The sequence below is a fragment of the Rhincodon typus genome, chromosome 17 (genome assembly GCF_021869965.1).
Source record: "Rhincodon typus isolate 14 chromosome 17, sRhiTyp1.1, whole genome shotgun sequence".
In the NCBI taxonomy this organism is placed as follows: Eukaryota; Metazoa; Chordata; class Chondrichthyes; order Orectolobiformes; family Rhincodontidae; genus Rhincodon; species Rhincodon typus.
The window spans coordinates 29112967-29140218 of record NC_063348.1 but is presented as its reverse complement, the minus strand read 5'-3'; the positions used below and the strand labels follow the sequence as shown (position 1 = coordinate 29140218).

Here is a 27252-nt window from a genome sequence, read left to right as displayed (position 1 = left end):
TGCTGCTTGGCCTGCTGTGTTCATCCAGCCCTGCACCTTGTTGTCTCTATTTCATGGAGCTGTTTGTTTTTAGTGCCACCCACTGATCAAAAGCAAGCTGCTTAAGCCTTTCAAATTCCAAGTACATCTGGTCAGGTAATTTCCTGAGGGCATGGAATTTTTGACAATATGCCTCCGACACTAACTGGTATGCACTTAAGATAGCTTCTTACAGTGCCGCATAATCAGTTACACTTTCCTCAGACAAAAGGGAGTAAACTTGTGCACGTAAAAGTTTACTCTGCAATTAGAAGGACCAGTGTGGGACTGGCCATTTTAACTTCTCCTCCTCCTCCTTTTAACTTTGGATGAAATACGCTAGCTAAGTGGTCTCTACACTCAGCCCTGAGCTAGTTGTTTCTTCGTGGGACATAGTGAATTCCTTATCCTGCAGTTTTTCCTGAAATTCTTTCCTATCTCTTGCTCTCTCTCTCGTTCCTTCTTTTTCACTTGATAATTTCTGCTGCTCAGATTCTAACCTGTCACTACTGTCTCTTCATCCCCGGGTATCACCAGGAAACTGTTTACCACTTTTTAAAAAAAAATTTAGTGCTTTTCATCTTTCGGGTGAAACTTGCTAAGTCATTTGTTTGAGGGACAGACTTTCTCAAAAACAATTTCCCCCTAATTCTGCTTGGAATGCTCTGGCATCAAATGCAGACATTTCTATAATGTAGCAGTGTAAACTCAAAAAAAAACTTTTGCAGCTTTTGTCCATTAAAGTTAGTTACAAACAGTTAATCTTCCTGCTCTAATACATTCAAAACACAGCGAAAGCCTCCAATTTGTTGCGACTAGGCTCTGAGTGAGGTTCCAGATGGGATGCCTCAAACTGATAAGCTCTTAGGTGAGGAAAAATGAAATGGTTCCCTTTTATTATCACCCACCCCTCGTTTGGTTGCCATAGATCAAGTGAATTTATTTTTTAAAAGATGCTAATGTAACCAAATTTATCTGAACTAACAAAAAGGGTGAATTTATTAAATGTTACACATGAGAAGAAATATTAACCCAACATATACATAGAGATTAGAAATAAGTGTGGAGTCCATAAACTTAAAAGTAAAATAAATAGTTATATGGATCAGTCTCTGAATTGTTCGTGAAAAGCAGATGAAATGATATCATGACATAGTAAGAATTGCCGATGCTGGAGTCTGAGATAACACAGTGTGGAGCTGGAGGAACACAGCAGGCCAGGCAGCATATTGTGACTGATATTGAATTTTACACCATTTGCATGACATTGGCAGCAGGATGGACAATTTTTGATTCTTGGTTTTGTAGGCTGATGGAACCCTTTATCCCTAACTAGTTTGCAGTACTTGTAATGATGAAGAGTCACTACCTTTAACATGGTGGTAATAAGGGACTAGTTCTTTGACTGTGACTATCACAGCACACTAACACTCAAACCCAGGCTGGTACACGTTAAAGCTTTCAGTTTAACTAGCCACTGCAGTTGAGTTGAAACTTGCTTTTTGACCCCTATCTATGTGCATTCTTCAAAGGGAAGAACACAACATAGGTCTGCAGTTTGGTACGTAATCTATGGGGTATGGCTTTGTTGTTGAGCAGGGAGTCTATAGCCCGTTGTTATTTTTGTTGTCACAAGAGATCACAGTCCAGTTTGTTTGAAGTTTCTTTGACATCTTTAGGCATTACATCCAATCTGTCCCATACAGAATTTTTGCCAGCTAGCCTCTGAATTTATATTTATAATTTTGCCTCTGCAGCTGTCCTGTTTTAAAAAAATATACATATTGGAATTATGGGCTAAAATATCCACAGTACTTTGGGGTTCTGACTCTTGGCCATGAAAGACAAGATCACAGTCCATCTTTTTTTGATTTGCCACTTCCTGCTTTGAAGGCTTTTTGTTTGAAGTTCTCTTCACAAATGGGACACTCCATAGGTCTTTCCTTCTCTGCAGACAGCTGTTTAATTTATATCTGCAGCTAGTTTTGACTATATCAGCCCTCATGGTCATAACACCTGCAATGTCCATTTCCCATGAAGTATTTAGAAAAACCTTATGCTTCCTTAATAATTTCACACTTCCCCATACAAAACTTCATCTACTACCTTTTTGCCCAATTACTTACACCAATCAATATCTCTTTGTGGCCTCTTTACATTCTCCTCATAGCTCACTCTTCTGACTGGCTTTGTAACGTCAGTAAGCATAGATGAAAGGACTAAGCGTAATATTCCAGGTCTCTGATATAGGTTGTAAATAGCTGATTACTGTTGCTTGCTTTACTTCAATAGTAATAGCCTGTCATCTGGAAAATTAATATTTTTCCCCTATTGTATCTTTTAACTAGTCTTCAATCCATATTAATGTGTTAAACTAATCTCATCAACCCCCCTTATATATTAATATTCTGTGGGACACCTTAACAATTTCCTTCTGAACTCCAACAATAAATGTTGTGAAAATCTGATTCCATAACTCATGTGTCTCAGGATTAAAGTGTTTAATGTAGATAAAAGGTGGTAAGGAAAAGCCAGGAAACTAAAGACTGGTGAACTTGACAGCAGTGGTGGGCAAGTTGTTGGAGGGGATCCAGAGGGATAGGATTTACATGTACTTGGAAAGGCAAGGACTGATTGGGAATAGTCAACATTGCTTTGTGTGTGGGAAATCGTGTCTCACTAACTTGATTGTCTTTTTTGAAGAAGTATCAAAGAGGATTGATGAGGCAGAATGGTGGACACGATCTAGATGGACGTCCGTAAGGCATTCGACAAGGTTCCTCATGGTATACTGGTTATCAAGGTTAGATCACATGGAATACAGGGAGAACTAGTCAACTGGATACAGAATTGGCTCGAAGGTAGAGGATAGAAAGTGGTGGTGGAAGGTTACTTTTCAGACTGGAGGCGTGTGACCAGTGATGTGCCACAAGGATCGGTGCTGGGTCCACTGCTTTTCGTCATTTATATAAATGATTTTGATGTGAACATAGGAGGCATGGCTAGTAAGTTTGCGGATGACACCAAAATTGGAGGTGTAGTAAGACAGCGACGAAGGCTATCTCAGAATACAACAGGACTTTGATCAGATGGGCCAATGGGCTGAGGAGTGGCAGATGGAGTTTTAGACAAACATGAGGTGCTGCATTTTGATAAAGCAAATCAGGGCCAGACTTATACACTTAATAATGGTAAGGTCCTGGGGAGTGTTGCTGAACAAAGAGACCTTGGGGTGCAGGTTCATAGTTCCTTGAAAGTAGAGTTGTATGTAGACAGGATTGTGAAGAAGGTGTTTGGTGTGCTTGCCTTTATTGGTTAGCACACTGAGTAAAACAGTTGGGAGGTCACACTGCAGCTGTACAGGGCAGTGATTGGGCCACTTCTGGAATACTGCATTCATTTCTGATCTCCCTGCTATAGGAAGGCTTCAGAAAAGATTTACAAGGATATTGCCAGGCTTGCAGGGTTTGAGCTATAGGAAGAGGATGAATAGATCATAGATCATAGAGTCATACAGCACAGAAACTCAGTGCAACCAGTCCATGCTGACCATAGCCCCAAACTAAATTAGTCTCACCAGCCTGCACTTGATGCATATCCCTCCAAACCTTTCTTATTCATTGACTTATGCAAATATCATTCAAATGTTGTAACTGTACCTACATCCATCACTTTTTTGGAAATTCATTCCACTCATGAACCACTCTGTATAAAAAAAAAATACCCCTCATGTCTTTTTACAATCTTTTTCCTCTCATCTTAAAAATATGTCCCCTAGTCTTGAAATCCCCACCCTCATTATTTTATAAATGTCTATAAAGTCACCCCTGAAACTCCTACACTCCAGTGAAAAAAGTCCCAAATCACTTTACAGAACTTGAGACTGGGGCTATTTCCCCTGGAGCTTCAGAAGCTGAGGGGTGACTTTGTAGAGGTTTATAAAATCATGAGGGGCATGGATAAGGTGAGATGCAAGGTTTCTTCCTTTGGGTGGGTGAGTCCAAAACTAGAGGGCATAGGTGTAAGCTGAGAGGGGAAAGATTTAAAAGGGACCTAAAGGGCAACATTTGCACGCAGAGGGTGCTGCGTGCATGGAAATGAGCTGCCAGTGGAAGTGGTGGAGGCTGGTATGATTATAACATTTAAAAGGTATCTGGATGGGTATATGAATAGGTACTATTTAGAGGCTTATGGGCCTAATGCTGGCAAATGGAACTCGATTAATTTAGGATATCTGATCGGCATGGATGAATTGGACTGTAAGACTGTTTCCATGCTGTTCAGCTTTTTGACTGTATGATTCTAAGTGGAAAGACTTGATTGAGGAACTGGTAAATAAACCTGGGATAATTGATTCCAAAAGGTACTGCATGTTTATTTAACCAAGTTAGGCTTGGAAATATGAAAACTTGAACAATGGAGAATCCATCTTTGCAGTTTTGGTAGGCTGACAGGAGGTCCACAGTTTGTCAATAAGGGGTTTGAGCATTCATGTAGTTGTGAGATCAAAGAAGCTCAAAGTACTTTTGTAAAGAGGTGGAATCTGGTGGAAGCAGCAAGTCTAAAAGAGCAAGTCATTAATTCTATTAAAGATAAAAAATAAAATTCATGAGGGGCCCAGAATCAACGATGTTGCGCACGCACGCGCGCACACACACACACACACACACACACACACACACAGTGGCTCCATGGCTGGGAATTATGTTGGTAAGCCACACTTCACAAGTAAATTGGGCAGAAGGATGGAGTGCCTGTCAGGAGGTGCAACTTAATGCATGTTCTGCTCAGATCAATGCTCAACATGTTCAGAAGTGATGAACAAAGTCACTCCACCTCCCCAAAATGCCCTAGGAAATCTACTCCGAGAAAAGTAGCTACTGTAAGTAGAATTGAGAGGATAGATGAGCAGTGGCTCTGTCAGGCTGGTTCTCTCACATTTGCTGCCGAATCAAGCAGCGTCAACTTGGTTTCATGAAAGGAAAACAATGTTTAACAATCATATTTGAGTTCTTTGAGGAAGTAATATGCACTGTGGATACAAGGTTATTGGTTGCTTTCCTGCACATAGATTTCTAGCGGGTATTTGACAAAGTGAAACATCAAAGATAACTGTGGAAAATCTCATGGTGAAGGGAGTATCATATTCACATGGATGGGAGATTGGCTGCATGACTGGAACCAGAGAGTAGTCATAAGTGGGTTATTTTCTTATTAGCAAGCTGTAATGATGGTGTTTCACAGGGATCAGTGCTGGGGCTCAACTTTTTACAATCTATGTAAATGACTTGGATGAAGGGATCGAAGGCATGGTTACTAAATTTTCAGGTGATATAAATTTAGGTAAAGTAAGTCGTGAGGAGGACATAGGGTGGCTACAAAGAAATATAGATAGGTTAAGTAAGTGGGCTAAGATCAAGCTAGTGGAGTATAATGTGGGAAAATGTGAAATTGTCCATTTCAGCATGAAGAATAAAAAAGCCTAATATTTAAATGGTGAGAGATTACAGAACTCTAGTTCTAATGAGATCTGGACATCCAAGTACATGATTCATAGAAGGTTAATATGCAGGTACAGCAAATAATTAGGAAAGCTAAGACAATATTATCATTTATCACAAGAGAAATCAAATAAAGAGTAAGGCAGTTATGCAGGGCAATGGTGAGACCACAAGTAAACATGTCTATAGTACTTGTCTCCTTATTAAAGGAAGGATATAAGTGCATTGTCAGCAGTTCAGAGAAAGTTTACTAGAGTAATACCTCAAGTGGGTGGGCTGTCTAATGAGGAAGGTTGTCTAATAAGGAAAGTTGTCCGGCTAGGCTTAGAAGGCTAACTGGAAACTTGATTGAGACATTTAAGTTCCTGACAGGTCTTTGGGGGTACTTGTGAAAAAGATGTTTGCTCTTGTGGGATAATTAAGGACTGACAGTCATTGGGTAAAACTAGGGGGTTGCCCATTTATGATTGAGATGAGAAAATTTATTTTCTTACAGAGGCTGGTAAGTCTCTGGAATTCTTTTTTCTCAAAGTGTGGGAGCAGTGGCTTTGAGTATATTTAAGGCAGAAGTAGACAGGTGCTTGAAAGGGGAGGGGTGAAAGGTTATTAGGGTAGGCAGGAATGCGGAGTAATCAAAGTTGCAATGATGTTACAAAATGGCAGAGCTGACGTAACGGGCTGAATGACCTATTGCTGATCCTAATTTATCATTCATATGTTTATTTGTATAGTGTTCTACCGTGTTGGGTGGGGGGGTGGGCGGGAGGAGAGGAATCCTTCTTCAACATGTACAGGGATATAAGAATGAGATTTTTTTGTAAAACATTATCAGATAAGGTTATGTGGTTTTTGTAAAAGATCTCTGAACTGCTAGAAACTAAATGAGTCACAAGATTTATAAACTAACCGTAAATCTGTACTGATTCAAAGTTGAAAATCATAGCGATTCAGGAATCAAATATTTGGTATAAAAATTGTAAGAATTTTGTCTCTTCTTTTAGGGTTGCTGTCTCTGTAAATGGAACTGTGAAAGAGAGGTGAGCTACCTCTGAAAATAAAGCATACATTAGCAGCTTTCACAATGATCAGAATGAGGTCCTGTTACAAGTGAGACTTCAGTTTCCTCATTCAGGGCTTGTTATTTATTCACAATCTGTCACACACCAGAAAATGGGCCACAGTTCAATTTCCAATTAGTGGATCATCCAATTACTAGGCATATCACCACTCTACCTGTCAGTTTCAAAACTTCCAGCTTGTGAGCAGCAGCTGCCTTCTTCACCAGGTAAATGCAATTCTTTTACAAGTCCATGTTCCATCAGAATGGTCTCAGGCCTCTGTTTCTTCCTGAAAAGAAGGCTTGAACTGACCCCATCCACCACCACCTCCGCTGCCTGGCTGAGCTTTTTCTCCACTTCAAACGAGTTCTCCTTTAACTCTCCTCACTGTTTACCGGTCAAAGGGGTATGGGTACCTGCATGTGCCCCAGTTATGCTTATCTCTCTGTTGGGTTGGTGGAACATTCCTTGTTTCTAACTTACTCAGGTTCCTGCCCTCAACACTTTCTCCAGTGCATTGATTACATCATCAGTGCTGATTCCCCCTCTCGTTCAGAATTGGAAAAATTTATCAATTTTACTTTTAATGCCCACGCTTCCCTCACCTTCCTCTGGTCCATCTCCAAGTCCTTCCTTCACTCCACCTCTCTTTCCAAGCTGGCCACCGATATATACTACAAACCCATCGACTCCCACAGTTACCCGGACTGTACATCCTCCCATCCTGCCTCCCAAAAGGACTTCATCTTATTCTCCCAGTTTCTCCATCACCGTCATATCTGTTCTGACGATGCCACCTTCCACAGGGGGTCTCAGAAATGAGGAATCCCCCCTACTGTGGTTGAAAGGGCCTTAGCTGCATTTAACCCATCTCTTGCACATCTGCCCTCCCTTTCCTTTCCACGCTCAACAAAGATAGGATGCCTCTTGTACTCACTTACCACCCCATTTGCCTCCACATCCAAAGGATTGCCAGCTGCCACTTCCACCACCTCCAAGGGGATGCCCCAACCAGACACTTTCCCTTCCCTCCCTGTTAGCCTTCCACAGGGACTGTTCCCTCTCGGACACTCTGGTCCACTCCTCCTTCATTCCCAACAATCCCCCCATATCCACATGGCACCCTCCCATACAATCGTAGAAGGTGTAACAGCTCTCGGTTTTCCTGCTCCCTCTTCACCATTCAAGGGCCCAGACATCCAGGTGGAAGTGTGATTTTCCTGTACTTCACTCAATCTACTCTATTGCATTCACTGTTCACAATGTGGTCTTCTCTACACTGGGGAGACAAAACACAGGCTGGGTGACTGCTTTGCTGAACATCAAGCTCTATCCATAAAAATAACCCTGAGCTTCCAGCTGCCTGCCACTTCAACACACCACCATGTTCCAATGCCAACATTTCTGCAGCAAGCCTGCTGCAGTGTTCCAGCAAGTCAGCACAAGCACAAAGAACAACATTTCATTTTCCTCTTGGGGATGCCACAATCTCTAGGATTCAACATTGAGTTCAATAATTTCAGGGCCCAATTCCATCCTTTCATTTTTTTTTAACCCACCCCACACCCAGTTTTGTTATGACATGAGTTGCTTTTAGCACAGTCACCTATTCGAACGTACTCCTAGGCACATTCTCACATTGCATGGGTTGCATTCAGCATAGCTCACCCATTTTCTTATTCTTAGCTCTTATTGTCTCTTTACTCAGCTCTTCTTCTGTCCTGGCCTGCTATCCATTATCTCCTTGTTTATCTTCCCCTTTCATATCTCTCTCTCTGGGCTCCATCTCCACCCATCTGCTCACTTCTCAATTACCCTCCTCTTCACTTCAGCTAGCATGAATGCCACTTTTTCCTCACTACTAACAGTTCTAATGAAGAGTCACGGGACTCAAAAAGTTAACTCTGCTTTCTTCCCACAGACTTGCAAAGTTTCTGCAGCAATTTGTTACTTGTGACCATAGTTGTATCTGAAATGCTTTCAGAGGATCCTTGTGGTGCAGTGGTAGTGTCCCTACCACTGAGCCAGAAGATCTAGGCTCAAGACCCACCTGCTCCAGAGGTTTGCAATAACATCTCTGAACAAATTGATTAGAAAACATCTACCTGAAATGCTTTGTGTTCCATATCCCGGATAGGGGTTGTACTAGCTAGCTACCATTACTCACCAAATAATTACATCAAAGGTCTACTTCCATTTGGTTAAACGCTATTTCACGGCACTACTGCTATATTTAAATGGTTTGAATTATGAACTTCAAATATTAATCTTTTCTGGCTGCATAATTATGTAGCCAGTAATGAAATAACAGCTGCATTTTTTTTCAATAAATTCTGTTTTATAATCTGAATTGGAAAATAATTTCTGCATATTAGCTGATAGTAAATGTATACAGATTTTTTAAAGCTTTGACCCCTAGTATGTAAAGATGTTCAGTCACATATTTCTAACAACTTACAGATGAGATAACGCATTCAAATGTTCCAACTTTCATTATAGATTTATGTAAAAGACCCACAAAAGAAACCTAGAATAATTTTGGTACTCTTTATAGCTGAGTGGTATGCAACTCCCTAGACACCACAGTTTTCAATTTAATAAGAACAGTATGTTGTGCATTTTTATTACATGTTGTTCACAGTATTGTGTCCAATGGCTTTAATTTGAAATATGGACAGAAGAATGAGACAGCATGGTAAACAATGTTAAGTGCACTGTCCTCCAATACTTGAAAGCCTTGGGAAATTCTAGACACAGGCCTATACTCTTAAAGATGTTGGAAGAGATGTAGCCTGCAGCTGTACTGCCAACTTTGCTGCCTTTGGAAACATTCCAGACTTCACTATAATCTTTCAAGAGAAGAGTGTTTAAAAAAAATTCCATTTACATGCAAAGTTTCCGAGCACAAACTTGGGACCCTAGCGGACATTCCATTGAGGGCCTGTGGCAGGCCTTTTGTACCAGCATTAAAAGCTCAAATTTTCTATACTCTGGCACACTGGTTTGGAGTTCACTATTTTCTATCAGCTCTTTATCTGTGCAATGTTTTCACATGGTTGAAGCTGTAACGAGGCTTCTGGTTAATTTATGCATATATCACTAGGTTTTATGACAATAGGCTCAAAAGAAACAATGCAACAAATGAAATAAGGCCCAGGAAGTGGAATGAATTTTCTGGCTCAGAATTTGTTTAAATCTTCAAGCACAAGGTGAGTTTACTCTTTGAGTGTCATCTAGCTGCAGTGCCCAATATTGTCCTTTTGACCTAAGTTGTTAGAGAATTTATAACATGATTGTGCCAGTCTTTCATTCGAGTATTTGGGGAGTTAAGTGCTAGGAATTCTTTAAATATGCTCTATAACCAATTAAATACTTTTTCTTAAAAAGACTGCAGTTAGGATTCTGAAATGTTGCAATAGATCAAAATAATTTTTCCACTTTTGATTTTTCAAAGTCCCAATGAAGAGATAATCTCTTTTTTGTTTTTCTTTTGTTTAGGTTTCGGTCGTAGGATGGAAATCCATCACACATCATATGTGACCGAATGCACATTATGTTCCTGCTTCAATCTTGCCGGTTTCTGTGGCTTATTCAAAACTTGAATCTGACCAAGCCTTTCATTATAATGTCCTATCAGCCGTAAGAAAGAACAGTTTCTATACTTGCAGCACAGTGGACACTGATTTTTGTAGATTTTAAATAAGGTCAATATTTGATCAATATTTTGTGGCATAAGGATCTTGTGATCTTATATTTTATTCTCTGTCTTTTGAAAAATGGGTCCAAATGGCTTTATCTAGCAATGACTAAGGAGTAATCATCCCTGTTCATACTAGAATGTGGGGGGATGGAACTTTGTTGCTTTGCTTACATTTAGTGCTTTGAGTAGCCCTGCTGTTTATGCCAGTGAAGGTTCTATACCATTTAGCATAGTCATAGAAATCAGTGGAACCAACACAAAGTTATACTGAACTTCGAGAAACTGTAATTACATCCATTTTCGTTTTTGCTGCAGAACTACTACTTCAGATCTCAAAGGTTAAAGGAAGAGTAGGTTGCAGTTAGAAGTCATTGGACATTTTTGATGGTTTTTAAATTACTCTATTCAGGGTAACAAATGAAATACTCAATTGGAGATATTACCCATTAATCAAAATCATACTGCAAGACCATCCCTATATAATTTAACCTGGATACATGATATATTTAACCAGACTGAGACCATATTATGAAACTTTTTAGGAAGTCCAATTCGTAGCTTGTTGTTAAAAACAGTACTTTTAATATTCATATGGGCTATTTTATCACTTACGGTTCTTAATCCCTCACAACACTGTCAGTATTTTTAAAGTGGATAGACCTTGAATTACTTACAGCACCCAGTTTTTCCCAATAAATGTGGATTCCCATGGACAAGCATTGCTTTGAGTGTATTTTTTCCTATTGGTACGAGCTTTGCTAAATCAGGTTTCTTAATAATCTAAAACTTATTTGTGTCTTTTCCTACCTATAATGAGATTTTTTTTAAATTTGTGGATTTGCTGATGGTATTAACATTGAAAATCTTTTTAAAGTTGTATCTCAGAATCAAGGATGATTTGCTTCTATTGCAGTTCAACAGATTCTGAGATGGCTGATATGCCATCTCTATAGACTATACCACATGCAGGTCACCCCTCACCCTCCTACACTCTAACCCTCCATTCCTGGTAATGTTTTTGTGTTCAATAAATTCAGTGTTACATACATTTATAATCTCTGTTGGAGCTGATATTGTGAACTATAATTGTTGAACAGTTACAACTGCCTCTGAATTCAGTGCCACAGCTGCTTTAAACAGTCGTTTAAAAAAAAATTGCTGTTATTCTTGGTGTTTAAAAACTGTCGGTCACATTAGAGTGTATATTATACTTTTAGCCCTTAAACCTGTTCTGTCGTTCATAGGTCATGGCTGATATGCAACCTAACTCCACACACTTACCATTACCCCATATCCCTTAATACGTTAGAAAAACAAAAATCCATCAATCCTGGATTTAAAATTTATGATCGATTTAGCATCAATTGTGTATTGTGCAGAGAAGTGTGCTAAATTTCTATCATTCTTGTGTAAGTGTTTCCTCATTACATTCCTGAAAGGCTGACTCTAATTTTGAGACTATTACCCACAGTTCCAAACCTCCGACTCAGCAAATATATTGTTGCTTTCTCTCTATCTATCTCCTTGATTTCTTAAAAACTTGGTTCAAAGCTTAACCCTTTGAAATTTTGGAACCATAACCATAGTTTGTAAAGTTTGTCCTCATGATTTAACCCTTGGTTTCTGGGCTTCAATCTAGTAAGCCTACACTGCATTCCCCCAAGACCAAAACATCCTTCCTATGGTGTGGGGACAAGAATCGAACGTAGTACACTAAGCATGGTCTAACCAAATTTTGTGCAATTGAATATGACTTCTGTGCATTTATATTTATATTTTATTCCATTAGTATTCCATTAACCTTTTGTGACATTTTAATGATTTACATATCTGGACTCTCAAAACACTTTGGACTTCCATTGTTTCAATTTTTTCACCATTAAATCCAATCCTTATTAGGTCCAATGCGGATTGCCTTACATTTATGTGCACTAAAGTCAATTTGCCCAATTGCTTATCTATCAAAATTGTTTTGTAATTTTATGTTTCTATCTACATTGCTTACAATGTCATCTAATTTCGTCACATTGGCAAATTTATATAAATGAAGGGAAAAAAGTCACTAGTGAATACTTGGGATTATGAACATTCTGAAAGGATACTATGAGTCAACACCCATCAATTAGAGTACCCACCTATTATCCCCACTTTTTGTCTCCTGATATTCGTCAATTTCCTAATCAAATCAGTAAATTGCCTTCAATTGCAAGGGCTTCAACTTTAGCCAACAGTCCCCACTAAGGGATTTTATCTGTTTCTTTCTGGAAGTCCACACAAACAATATCTATCTAATATTTGTTGCCCACTACTACAAAAAAATGCAATCAGGCTTGTCATGCATGAGCTATCCTCTTCAATTCCATGCTGGCTTTTTACTGATTCTGAGGTAAAAATCTTTAAGGTCTACCACCCAACGCTTCAGTATTGACTGCAATAAGTCTTAACGATAAGGCAGAGAAAGAAAGGAAAGGAAGCATTCTGGATCCCACTACTTTTAAACTGAGATTGGAAAAGTGCACTTCTCCCTCTAGCCTGGTTATTCCACTAGTCGCAATATAACTTTAAAAGGTTTACCCAATTACTGTTGTGGCCAAACATATACTTTAACTATATTGATTTAAAATAAAAGATCCAATCAATTTCTTTAATAAAAAAAACTATTAATTTATTATTAAACAAAACCTATTTACTAAAGATGCCAATCTCATTAACATACAGTTTGAAATATGGAAGTATAAATATCTACCCTTCTAAATACCCCAAAACACACGCATGCACGCACACACACATAGGTAATAGAAACAAGAAAACTGGGTTCTCTGTAGAGATTCACTTTGAAAACTAAAACACTTTTATCCCGTAATTGTTAGTTCTTGAAGCCAAAAACAATAAGGTGTAGAATGTTCAGAGATAACACAGTGTGGAGCTGGAGGATCACAGTAGGCCAGGCAGCATTAGAGGAGCAGGAAAGCTGACGTTTCAGGTCAGGACCCTTCAGAAATTTCTGTGTTATCTCTGACTCCAGCATCAGCAGGTCTTACTATCTCTGAGATGTAGAATGTTCAGATGGCTTTTCAAATGGTCATTCTTGCATGTGTGGACGGATACCTAGACATACAGCTGTCTCTGAGATTTTGCAGCCATTCAGGAAATATTGGAACAAACTCCCTTTAAGCTTCCACATGAGAAAAGCTCCATCAGTGTTCCAAGCACCACAGTGGAGGCACAATAGTAACTGGAGAGCTGAGCTGGGAACTTCTTTCCTTCAACAGGCTAAACACCAACTCCCACCGCATGCAAAACAATTATTCAAACAGAAACTAGCACTTCAGCAGTCATAATACCCAAGCTGGTGATTCCCCAACAAACAAGCACATAGCTTGTTCTTTTTTTCCACCAAGAAATCCCTTCTTAAAAATTTTCCTATGTCCAGAGATTTTCAATGATCCTTTAAAATAGAAACAAAACAGGTATCCATTATTTCTTCAATCCTCAAGTCCATCTTCATAACATTACCTCATGAAACATCCTAACTCACGTGCCCAAAGGTCGCAGGTCAAGAAACGGCCTGCCCAGTCACGTGAAAACACGTAGCAGAAACTAGGGACCCCAAATAGATGTCAGGCTTGAATCAAGGGACAGCTAACAATTACAAGGAGTAATTTTCCAATAACAGATGTTAAGCTAAGAGTCTTGGTTTCTCTCACTCCCTGTTGTTAAATAGTGAGATGAATACACAATTTTACAATCTGTAGATTTCATTCTAATTCAAGAGAACTTTGGAGGATTAAAGGGCATGTGAAAATTCTCTTGTTTACTTCCTCTTAAACCCTGAAATAGAAATCATCTAGATCTGGGGAATTTCAGTTTTTAGGAGTGTTACATTTTTCATTACTGTCATAAGGACTCAAGAAATAGGAGAAGGCCATTTAGGATCTTATATCTACTCTGCTATTCAATAAGATCCCAAAATATTGGGGAACACAGAATCTAGTGAGAGGAAGTAACTGAACAAAATCAGTATTGGTTGGGCAATGGTGTTGGGGAAATTGTTGGGACTAAAGGCCGAAAAATCCACAGGGCCTAATAATCTACATTCCAGAGTAGATAAGGAAGTGGCCTTAGAAATAATGAATGCATTGGTAATCATCTTTCAAGATTTTATGGACTCAAGAACAGTTCCTATGGAATGGAAAGTTGTTAATGTTAACCCCATTATTTAAAAAAGGAGGTAGAGAGAAAACGGGGAATTCTAGACTGGTGTGCCTGACATTGGTAGTGGGGAAAATACAAGATATCATAAAAGATTTATTAGCAGAGCACTTGGAAAAGTGACAGGATCAGAGTCATCATGGATTTAGGAAAAGGAATATTGTTTGGAATATTTTGAAGATGTAACTAGTAGAGTTGATAAGGGAAAGCCAGTGGATTTAGTTTACTTGAACTTTCACAAAGTTTCGACAGAAGTCCCGTAACAGAATATGTAAAATTAAAGCACATGGGATTGAAGGTAGTGTACTATCATGGATAGAGAACTGGTTTGGCAAACAGAAAACAAGCAGTGGGAATTAATGGATCTTTTTCTGAATGCAGGCAGTGATTAGCGTGGTAGTGCAGGGATTAGTGCTTGGACTCAAGCTTTCACACTTTATATTAATGATTTAGAAGAGGAAACTAAATGTAATATCCCAAGTTAGCAGATACACAAAGCTGGGTGGGAGGATGAGCTGTTAGGAGGATACAGAAGTGTTTCAGTGTGATTTGGACAAGTTGAGTAAGTAGCCGAATATATGGCAGATGGATTATAATGTGGATAAATGTGAGATTATCCACATTGGTAGCGAAAATGGAAGATAGATTATCTGAATGGAAATAGGGGGAGATCCAATGAGACCTGGGTGTCATTGTAGACCAGTAACTGGAAGTAAATGTGCAAGTGCAGCAGATGGTGAAAAAGACAGAACGATACATAGGCTTTCATACCGGGAGGATTTGAGTACAAGAGCAAGGATTTTTGCTGCGATTGTATAGGGTCTTGGTGAGATGATATCTGCAACGTTGAGAGTAGTTTCAGTCTCCTTATCCAATGACATATATTGTGACTTTGGAGGGAATGCAACAAAGATTTACCAGACTGATTCTGGTGATGGCAGGATTGATGGATTGTTATAAAGCAGAGGTTGACACCACTCTGAGAACTAAAACTGAAACACCCAAAGAGGAGCACCTCGCTTTATAATCTATTAAAAGCAGTGTGAAAAGTGGTGTAACCTCCTCTTCAACAATTTCTAAATAAATCTCTGACACTCCCTTTATAATCAACAAGTAACAATTTATTTATCTAACTCTAACAGTGAACAAATTAACTAAACTATTAACAAACCGAATAAATTCTTTCTAACTATTAACTATTTCTGAATAAAACAAGATTGTAATACAAGATTACAATAAATACAATAAGAAGTTCAGAGGAAGGGTCACCGGACCCGAAACATTAACTCTGTTTTCTCCTTCTCAGATGCTGCCAGACCTGCTGAGCTTTTCCAGCAACTTTGTTTTTGTTCCTGATTTACAGCATCCACAGTTCTTTTGGTTTTTATACAATAAATACCAGTCCCACTTACATAAAACAAAATTTAAAAAAAAATAGAATTTAGTCTCTCAAAATTACAGCCACGTTAGGTGTCTTCTGGAATGCTCTGTGCCTTCTCCATCGATTTTTCTGTCAAGAATATTAACAAGTTGTGCCGTGGGTACCTTTGTTCTTTAGATGGTGCTTTCTCTAAGACAAATAGGAGTCTGCGAGAGCCAGCGATTCTCTCTTGAGAGCTGAAGGCTGTTAACTCTGGCAGATGGCAGTTAGCTCTCCTGTCTTTGTCCAACTGCCTTCTCCTTTTATACCCTTGATGACATCAAGTTCTTACAATAGGATAGGTCCTATGTTGTCAAAATCATCAGATTTAAGTTTAATTGATTTTTGGTATGTAAGCGTCTGGTTTAAATTGATTGGCTAAATTCAAAAGCTTGTTGTCTTGGTAACAAGACAAAACTACTGTTTGGCCTGCTAACATATGGCCTTTCGATACAAATGTTTCAATTCAGGTGCTCTCTGTGTACTGGCAAACTTTCAAGCTGCTCACAGGCATCCATTTTATATCTCTGGACATAGAAAAAGCACATAATCTTTTAAAGGTACCACGCAACGCTCTTGCCCCAAGCATTTTACAAACACCAAATTCTAACCTCCTGTCTCTCAATCCACAAGAACTCTACAAAATTTTGCAACAGTATGAGGGCAGACTAGATCTGTTAGGACTACATTCACTAGAGTTTAGAAGAATAAATGATCGCACAAAAAACCTGTGACATTCTACCAGGACTAGACAGGGTAAATGCAGGAAGGATGCTTTCGATGACCACGGAGTCCAGAACCAGGGGTCACAGTCTAAGGATATGGAGTCGGCCATTAATGACCAAGATGAGGAGAAATCTTTTCACCCAGAGAATGGTAAACCTGTGAATTCTCTGCCACAGCAGGCAATCGAGGACAAAGCATCAAATGTTTTTAAGGAGTTATAAATAGTTCTTAGAGCTGAAAGTATCAAAGAGTATTGGTACAAAGTGGGAACAGGGTACTGAGTTGGATAATCAGCCTTCATTATGTGGAAGAGTGGACAAGCTCAAAGGGCCTATTCTTGCTCTTATTTTCTATGTTCTATTTTTTAAGATCATGGGCTAAACTCCATTCATCAGTCTGCCCCTTCAATCAGTGACCCAGCTCAGAACATTGCTTCTAATTTTGGCAGATCCCTATTCCCCTTTTAACATTGTTTCCTTGGGAATTCTGGCTGATCGCTACCATAAATACTGGTGCATAGTAATTATTCTACATGTCTACCATTTCCTTACTTTTACTAACAATATCATTACCAGTTTTCAAGGGGCCAACATTGCTCCTGACCACTCTTTATGCTAATGTAATTGTGAAAAATGATATTGACTGTGTTACATCTTGCAAGTTTCTTTTCAAATCCAATGTGATTCTTTGTCTGTTTTGTCATCCTGCACTGTTTTTCTTTCTAATTATCCAGGATCCAGATTTTTTTTTTGCATTTCAGCATACTACGTATTTTAATTCTCTGATGCCTCCTAGATCTTTAGTTAATTTTGGCATGTAGACTTCTGGCCCCTTAGAAAATATAAATTGGTCGTGTATCACATTAAATTTTCTTTTTCAACATTCCCTACCGATCTTCTGTTGCTTTACCTTTAATATACTTGCCCACGAGAATACCAAAGCCATCTTTTTCAACTTATGCCCCAGAAGTTCCACTTCTTCAAGATGATGGTCAAATTAAAGTCTTTACAAGCACAAGAGAATCTATTAGTCACTGCATGTGTTCCTCAATATGGAAATTTTGTGCAGCATCTTCAATATAGAGCAATTCTCAGAATGAGGATTTGGTGGATTTTGTCTTGAATTTCAGGCTAGCAAAGGTGAAGAGATTCCTACTTCCAGTTCTGAGGGTCACCAGACCCGAAATGTTAACTCCGATTTTTTCTTCACAGATGCTGCCAGATCTGCTGAGCTTTTCCAGCAAGTTCTGTTTTTGTTTCTGAAGAGATGCCTGTTGGCTCTAGTATGTAAGTAGACAGTCGCAGTAGATGACTTGTGGGCACATAATGGCAGCAAAGAGAAGTACATACCAAAGACTATTAGGGCCAGAAAACAATGCTGATTGACCCCACTGAAGATAGCAAAGGATTCCGATGTTGCCCCATCAGAGCTGACGTTACATCATGTTGTCATGAAAGGAGGTGGTCACAATGAGCAGTTATGACAGGCAGTTAAGCTCCTCCAGCAGGTTAAATGGGCTGTCTCCTCTCATGTGCTCATTTGCCTTGGAGAGATTGATGAAGGCAACCTATACTAGTCTCCTTGTTCACTGCATTTCTCTTGCAGCTGCTGGGCTGAAATTTTCACATCAATTGTGGGAAACCAGACTGGGATTTGGGATAGATGTGTTTGACCAGTATTTGCGGTGTGATAGTGAGAACAGAGGCAAATAATTCTCCCATGATGCTCAGCTGTGAAATGCCTTAACAGCTACTCTTGCTCGTGTTCTTGTACAGGGTCACAATCTTTGCATTACGTAGGTCCTGGGGCACCGACCCTCCCCCAAACAAGAAACTGAAGTTCACAGCGTTGATTTCATTCACTTGATGAGTTCAGGGCAGTATTGCATTATCACTTTGCTCACAGCAAGTGAGTCTATAGCTTTGTCAAGTTCTTTCGTTTTGGCTTAGATACTCAGCTTTACAATGATAGACCGGCTTTCTATGGGGTTTATTGCTTCTTCAGTGACAGCATCCTCCCAAAACACTTGGTAGATGATTCCCACTTATCTTCACATATTCAAATATCTTATCTTCAAATATTCGCTGCAGCCAACAATGACCACTGCTGCTTTTGTTTTCTTACTGATGGATCTGTTGCCTTTTAGTTCCCATCAGGCACACCCATAGCATTGCTTATGAAAGACACTGCCCTAACCAGTGACACCCATGTCCTTTTCTTTAAAATCTTTGTTCAGCATCAGATTACAGGGTATAAACTATCATCCCCAGTCTTCCATGGGTTCACCCAATTGTACTTCTGCAACCTCTTCAGGCATTATATTTGTCTTCATTTTCAACCTCTGGAAAACATTCCATAAACACCTGCTCAGTACTTTATTCTCTTTGTAATTCACTCATTTCTAACTCTTCTCTCTAAATTAGGATGTATTGTTACTCTAAAAATCCCTATTTACACATTACGGTTCTGGTGAAAACAGCTCACACACAGCTATACTTGTGGATGGCAAATGAAAATAACCATGTAAATAGTACCTACGATAAGTTTTATGCAAATAGAATTTGGGGATGACATTCATCAAGCACCTGAGCTGCTTTCTGTCAAAATACTGAAAAATTGACAACATTTAGATGGAAATATGCTTTTTGCTCCCCATAATTTACCCAGTTCAACCTGAGCTAAATATAATCCATCAGTTGATGGATTACTGTTTAAAAAAAAACCACGGAACACCAATTCCAAAACCAGCTTCACTGATAAAGTAAACTGAACAAGTGATAAAGTTATTTTTCAACCCAGCAGTACAAGTTTGATGGAGGGGGAAAAAGCAAATTGTCAAACCACGGACTTGAGAGAAGCACGTAGAAACTTGGATGAAATCAAAAATGAAACATAAAGGCTGCAGAAATAAGTTTTATTGAATAGAAGCATAACAAATGAAGATGAATACAATGATAATAAATGGATGGTGTTTTGAAGAATGCATGACTGAGCTGGAAAGGAGTGGAGGGATGGGGAAGGGAATAGCGAGCGACGGGATGGGTATGGAAGGGGGGCGGTGTTTGTGACTGGCAGATGAGGAGGTATCTGAGCAGGGTGGGGCGGGGGAGAACTTCAGATGGAGAGTGAGCAGCGTGTAGGGAGGGAGGGATGGATGAGCGGGAGGGAGGGTGAGAATGGGGGGGGGGAGAATGGGGGGGTGAGGGTTGAGAGTGGGGACTGAGAGAGAGGGGGGCGGGAGGAGCACAAGCCGGGCTCGGTCACTACCCCCACCCCGTCCCCGGTCTCCTTACCCTCCGGCGGTGAAGCCTTGTCTCTTGCTACTCGAGAAACGAAGAGTTTGGAGAAGAGGACAGAGAAACAGAGCACGATACAGGAAAGTAAAGCCACTTTGTGTACGGCCGAGGCCATGGTGCGGAGAGGGGGAGGGGAGAAACCGGAAGGTGCAGGGTCACGTGCCCCTGGATTCCGGTCGCCCCGGAAATAAATACTGCTTCGGAAGCAGATACCGGCCTCTCTTCCTCTCCCTCTCCCCGGGTGGTAGGAGCTGCAGGTGGAGGAAAATCCGGCGGTAATTGACTTTTATTGTCCGCGGTGTTCTACTATCACCCACTTTGTTCGGGTTTTAGTTTGGATGGTGGTGATCTCCTGGGAAAGGCCTTGCCTGGTCCGCTGGATCCCCGCTTGGGTTGATTTCCACACCCCTTCCCCGGGGGTCTCACCCGGATTGTGGTCGCGCACTTTAAACTTTTTTTTCTTCTTGAAATCCAATTTTCAGATCTTTGGTGGAAATGTGAAGTTTGGAGGCGATGGCGCTGCTGGCCTGGGTGAAGGGTGGCCTGAGTTTATTCCATGTGGCTGGATGAGGAACTTGAACGAGTGGTGCGTAAATCCTAGATTATCATCTGGCTTTTTCTTACGGTTTGCTCTTTAACTTTCGCTGTCTCTTTTTTTTTTCCTATTCCTCTAATTGTGAGCTGATGTATATGTAGTCTCATTTTACTGGCCGTAAAGAAAATTGGAAACCACATGCACATGGCACTCGCTTCATAAAACACTGAAAGCATCTGAAATTAATCATTACTGAGCAGGAAATGATGTTTAACTCACGATGGTCTTCATAGTCTTCTGTGATGAGACTGCCTTAAGGTCTTCCTGATTACTGCTCAGGGTTTCATCAAATTAATTTGCAAAATTGATGCTGGAAAGGTACTGGCGTTATTTGGCTCATTAAATATCAAAAAGTTAATTATTAAATACCTTTTTTGAGTTTGTTATTGTCTAAGTTTTTATAGTTTTGATGTAAACCTTTTCAAACTGAAAAGTTTTCAAGGCTTGTACAATAGAACAAATCCGTATTCAATCCATTTGCCGAGTATAGTGTTCACTTACCCACTTAGAATTTTTAGTTTCCATTTGATTATCTGTCTTGGGGAAATCCTGATATGTCTTGTGTAAACTAACTGTATAGTAAACCATACTTGGGAGTAAGAGTCTGCTCTCCTTTTATTTTGTGAGAGTATGAGGTGGGTAAAGGAGTTGTAGTTGAATACCAAAATAAAAACCTATGATGGACTGGATAGCAGGAGAGATTAAAATGATAGTAGTGCAACCAAGAAGTAATGGGTTTGCATTTGCAAATCAAAAACTGCAACAGTGGGTGAGTGGCTGAGTTAGGAGGGCTGCGAACTGCTGTTTCAAAAGATGGTGGTGTTCCTCGTGAAAGCTTATTGAACTTCAAAGAATTTAGTGACTGGACACAATGCGTTTTAATTGGACTGACCAGAGGTATTCTGTGAGATGGTGACCTAATTTGGCTTTGGCCTTTTTGGTGTCGAGGGCTGACTTTTGAGTGACAAATGTAGGATATTAAATAGCCATACAGCAAAGGTGTACTTGCGTCCATTGCTTCACCTGGCAGTTCATTCCACACACTTACCACTTTTTTTTAAAAAGTTGCCCCTCATGTCCACATTAAATTTTTCTCCTCTCAAACGTCCCCTGGTTTTAACCACCCCACCCTAGGGAATAGAACTTTGCTGTTCACCTTGCCTATGCCTCTCGTGACCTTATAAACCTCTATAAGGTCACCCCTCAACCTTCTACGCTCCAGTTTTTTTTTAAAAAAAAGAAGTCCTGGCCTATCCTTGTATCTGCAAACAGTACTCCAGAAGAAGCCTCACCAATGTTCTGTATGACCTCTTGACATCCCAACTCCTTTCCTAAGGTCTAAGCAAGGAAGGCAAGCCTGCTGAACGCTGCCTTAACTACCCTGTCAACCTGTGATGCACACTTCAAAGCATTAAGTACCCAAACCTCTAGGTCTCTGTTCTGCAACACTTCCCAGGGCCCGATTAATATATATGTCCTGCCCTTGCTTTGTTTTACCAAAATGCAATACCTTGCATTTATCCAAATCAAACTCCATCTGCCATTCAGCAAGTTGACTCAATTGATCAAGATCTCTATGTAATCTTAAATAACCTCTTCACTGTCCGCTATACTGACAATTTTTGGTGTCATCTGCAGACTTCCTAACTGTCTCCTATATTCATATCCAAATCATTTATTCAAATGACAGACAAAAGTGGACTCAGTATCACCACTGGTTGCAGGCATCCAGTCTGAAAACAACCCTCCTCCACCACCCTCTGTGACTGTTAAGCCAATTTTCTATCTGTCTATTAGAAAACAGTATTTCTGAATACTGAGGGAGCAGCAATTCTGACTTCAGCCCCGGTCTCTTTCACATCTGACTTGTGCTTGTGTAAGGCTGATATGTGATCTCTGAAAATACTTGTCATGATGGGCTGCAGTGAACCGACTTATTCTTCCCAGCATTTGATCTGTTATGAGTTAGTTGTATGTAATGGCATCTGAATTGTTTCTGCAGACTGTGAAGTTTGTAATCTTTGATAGAAACTTGTGTTGTGACTGGTTTATTTGTAGATATGACTGAGTCCTGGGAGAAGCTCACCCTGAATCGCTGTACTTGGTATGCCCAATTGAAACGTGAGGCGAATGCAAGGAGAAGAAATCCAAGCCAGCAATGTGTACAAAACTATTGTCTGCACTGTACTGTTCTGGTTGTCCTGGGTTCACATTGCCCTGACTTATGATCCGTGAAACCATATCTAGCTCTCGAAGCGGTGAACATTATTAACTTTGCCTTCAGGGCCAAGTTTGACATTTTCGATATTGTACACGTGCTTCTTTTCTCCTCAAGCTTTTTTTGGGGAGCCTTTTTTCCTCCATGTATTTTCACCAGGTAGGCACAATTCAAGATGTCAATTTTTATTCTGTTGTTATTTCATGGCATGATGACTTCACACTGCTTACAAGTTGGTGGTTATTTGGGATCTGCTGGTGCTGTTGTAGATTTGGCTAGGCTATGAATTTTGCAGTGGTTACTATGCTGATTTTTATTCCCAAACCTCTGAAAAGTGCATAATCTGAAGTATGCATTTCAAAGTCTGCCTTCTCCACACTGCGCTTTTCTGGTCCAGGGTTAAAATGATGTTTATACTCACGATGGTCTTCTTAATGACTGTGATGAAATTGCTTTATAGCAGTGACTGACTACCCTGGGATAGGGATGAAGCAATTAGTCGAATGTGTTGCATGAATGTCTGTGTCACACATCTAGATTAGTAGAAGCAGGATAATTAGCCCCTCAAACTCCACTATTCAGTAAGTGCATGTTTCCTAATTACTTCATATTACCACTTACCCACAATAACTTCACTTTTTTTTATAATAAAAGATCTATCCATCTTTGCCTTTTTATAAAAAATATCAGTGACACTGACTTGTATTGAATAAGTAGACGGTTCAAACTTGTAATGTTGTCTGAGCAGTAGTGTAGATATTTAATAGAAACATGCCTATTGTAATCTTGCAAAGAGATAACATCTCATCTCATGGCAGGATCAGCATTAACAACCAATCTATTTGGTTTTGGTTCTGTTTAATGGTATCTAAATTAACACCCTGATTCAACATTATATGTTCCAGAGACCATATCGGACATGAGTGAATTGAGCTATGATGAGTTCCTATTGAGAACACCTCCATGGAAAGGCTGGAATGAATTTCAACATGTTTCAAATCTGATCGGATTCCCAACAGAATATTTCTTGGTGCTACTTAAGGCTTGTGAATGTGCAATGATCACTTAAAGGTTATGTAGAATATATTCAAATAAAGTTCCTTATTCAAATTACTGTTTAAGCTATTGTATTAACTTTTGATTTCACTGAATAGTAGTCACCAAGCATTCAGATGCATCTAGTAAGTAGGTCAGTTGGAAATGTGCTGAGACAGTAGTTGGAACACTGATTAGAATGGACTGTTTGAGCCTGCTCTGCTAGTCAGTGTGATTATGACTAAACTGTGATCGCACACCAAAATATTCATTCCTTATACCATGTTCTAGGTTCAGCCATTTGTTTCTAATCTTTTTTTTTCAAGATCTGAAATAGGATTTCTGTTAATGAAGATGAATCATTTTTTTAAAAAAAAAGTTGCTCTCAAGCATGATATGGCACAATAAACATTTTTGGTTAAAAAATAAACTTATGAGAGCTACTTCTGCAGAAATTAGGATGCTTCTAGATAAGGTAACCAGTGCAAATTCATGTGATTTTGGCCCAGTTTCAGTACAGAGGGGCTGATCAGCAGTTAGTGTCTTTAATCTAATCATTTATTAGAATAATGTGGCTATTGTAACAGTGTATAAATATTTGGGACTGTCAGTGTCTTAGACTGCCTCTAGAGACTTCATTAGACTGCATTAGTAAAGAGCTCCAAATACTGGACATGGGATATAAGACTCCTCTTTGAAATCTCTCACCAGCAGTTGGCAGGATGCTGTACGAGTGCACAACAGACTATGGGTCATTAGTCTTCGGTTGCCTGAGAAACTGAAACTGCAATAAGGTACATGTCCACAGGCAGTGTGACCTTGGTAACGATCAGATTGTGGGCTGATGGTGTTTAATAGCCCAAATGCAAGCTAATGTTATTCATTTTGCATCTAGTAGGATTGAAATCTTGTCTTGTGCTTGCTTTTTCTTCTTCTCTCCTTCCCTCCCACCCTCATCACAGCATTCAAGAGAACGGCCAGAAATAACAACCAGTCACATGAATTTTTTTCGAGAGTCAGGTTAGACACTGACTTGGAGCTTGCCTGACCTAGTCCATGGCACAAGTCCAAGGGGTGAGGGAATTTTGGGTGAAAGCCACCTCAACACTGACACGGTCCAGGAGAAAGCAGCCTGCCTGATTAGGAATCCCATCCCACTGAGCGCTTAATCCATCCGTCAACAGCTGCTTCTATGCACCTCAAACATGCACTGCAGCAACGTGCCAACAGCGACTCTGCTCTGGCTCCATTAGCAGACATACTGGCAAGATGGTGTAGCCTGATAACATTTGACAATTTATTCCATCACTGCTTATAGGGATTAGAGTTTTTACTTGCTGTAGAGTTCCACATGTAAAAGCCAGTCCTTTGTTAGCCATTTTGATGCAGAAAATAATGCAGTTTGTATGATCTATAAACTTAGCACTGAGACACCTTGGACACTCTCTGATTCCCTGTTTCTAACTTTTCATGATTTAAAAGTATCCTAACCTTGCATCTAGTGTGGGTGACTTTACACTTGCCCACGTTGCAGTCTGCTTCCAAAAATTTACTGTTAACAAAACTTTGGCAAAGTTTATGGCATTCTGTGCTATGTTCATAATGCAGTGAGTAGTCAATTATACCAATTAGTGCTTGCCCACTGTTCCTATTCTGTCTCCTGCCTTACTGGCACTTTCCTAATGCATGAGCATTAGCTCAATTCATGATTTAAAAACTGCATTTGAGATTCACGTAGATACACAAAGTTCTGTAGTACAATGGATCTTGCACACAGAATTGTGGTGCACTGTATAATTAGGATAATTGTTTATTGTCTACTCTTGGACAGAGTAACAAATTGTCTAACTGTGAGGCCATAGCAAGTTTGATATAGTAATCTATAAATAGAACATTCCAGCAAATAATCCATTTGTACGTGATTTTAGCTGTGTATAACTAACTGGACTTTTATCTACAATCATATAAGAGTATGAGACATGGGGCATAGCTTAAGATAAGGGGCAGTGGTTTGGCGAGCATTTCTTGTGGAGAAAAGTGTCCAAAAGCTGGTGGGTGTCTGGAACTTGCTGTGTGAAAAGATTGTAGCGGTAGGAACCACCACAACGTTAAGTATAGGATGAACACTTGGGGCCCCTAGCCTTGAATGCTAGGTTGTTTCAAGGTGGTAAATAGGATTACAGCAGATATGTCCATTGGTCTTCAAGCACCTGATAGGTACTTGCATACTAGTCTACACAGCAATTTAGCTTCATATTACTCGGCACAGAAGAAAGGCCAAAACCTAAGGATGAAGTTGGAGCTTTACTGTACCAATTGTTTAGTAGCTGCCTGTGTTCATACCATATCCTAGTCATCATTTGAGACTGACTTAATTTTGCAATTGTTGACTTGGAGTAGACAATGTCAGGCAGCATAAGCTTGTTAGCTAGTAAATGTACAAGTAAACTTCACAACTGCTAAGAATCTGTATGCCTGCTGAAAGCTGAGCTTCCATGTCGCAGCCTCCTTCAGCTAGTTCGACCTTTTACAACTCTTTGGTAATTTTAATGTGCTCCAGGGCTTTTTGTTTCCATGTGTCTGTTCCATGACTGCAGCTCGAGCTCAGGATTGTCAAGGTGTATATGATTGATTTAGTTTGAAGCTAAGGACAGCCTTTTTTTTTTCTGGGATAGCATTTTACTAGCCGCTTGGAAGTGTTGAACTTTGTGTACCAAAAGAACAAAGCATGGTCCTGAATGCCCTCTGCTGGCTGGTTGGTACCACTTGCACCTTTTTGAGGGGGAAAAAATGGAAAGACTGCACTCCCCTTTTTTTTTCCAGAACTAGAGCTAGTATGTCCTCTGGAGAGATTCCTGGTGCTCTTGAGTTGATTTTTCAGCTTCTCTGGTGGCTTGATATTAAATACATGCTCTCTTTAATAAACATTAATTAGGAATAACTATCACTGAGCTGTATCAAGGTATAGCATGCACATGTCCTTTTTACGCAAATTTTAATATTGTTGGTGCCAGAAAGTTGAACGTAGAATTTTAAAAACCAAGTTTGACGATAACTGAAAGAACTGTAGATGCTGGAAATCAATCAAGCAAAAACAAATTGCTGGAAAAATCTGAGATAACAAGGTTTAGAGCTGGATGAACACAGCAGGCCAAGCAGCATGAGACAAGCAGGAAGGCTGAAGAAGGGTCTAGGCCCGAAACGTCAGCCTTCCTGCTCCTCTGATGCTGCTTGGCCTGCTGTGTTTATCCAGCTCTACACCTTGTTATCTCAGATTCTCCAGCATCTGCAGTTCCTGCTATCTGCTGGAAAAATGTAGCAGGTTTGGCAGAATTTGTGCAGACCAATCAGCTAATGTTTCAGGTCCAGTGACCATTCTTCAGAACTTAAGGTTTTGGTGTGCCTGCCATATCCCCAGGAAACGCTCAATTTGCCCTCTCTGCCCACCATTGTAGGGACAGCTGCAGACTGCT

General features: G+C 39.9%; 1 protein-coding gene, 1 long non-coding RNA gene and 1 other non-coding gene across 3 annotated transcripts in view; 2 read left to right on the top strand and 1 right to left on the bottom strand.

Annotated features, from left to right (window-relative positions):
• LOC109913484 (protein RIC-3) overlaps positions 1–20102 on the bottom strand; it is a 75465-nt gene extending 55363 nt beyond the window's left edge. The window contains exon 1 of the mRNA XM_020513003.2: positions 19929–20102. Within this exon, the coding sequence (XP_020368592.2) occupies positions 19929–20046 (118 nt within the window). The 5' untranslated portion in view covers positions 20047–20102. The remainder of the gene's footprint in view (positions 1–19928) is intronic.
• LOC109913512 lies at positions 19912–23854 on the top strand. Its single transcript, XR_002258317.2, has 4 exons — positions 19912–20206; positions 20414–20517; positions 22585–22903; positions 23650–23854. It is a non-coding gene; the product is annotated as an uncharacterized LOC109913512 (long non-coding RNA).
• On the top strand, positions 20725–20797 carry LOC125485294. The gene has a single exon (XR_007264016.1). It is a non-coding gene; the product is annotated as a small nucleolar RNA SNORD35 (small nucleolar RNA).
• Positions 23855–27252: the final 3398 nt, after the last annotated feature.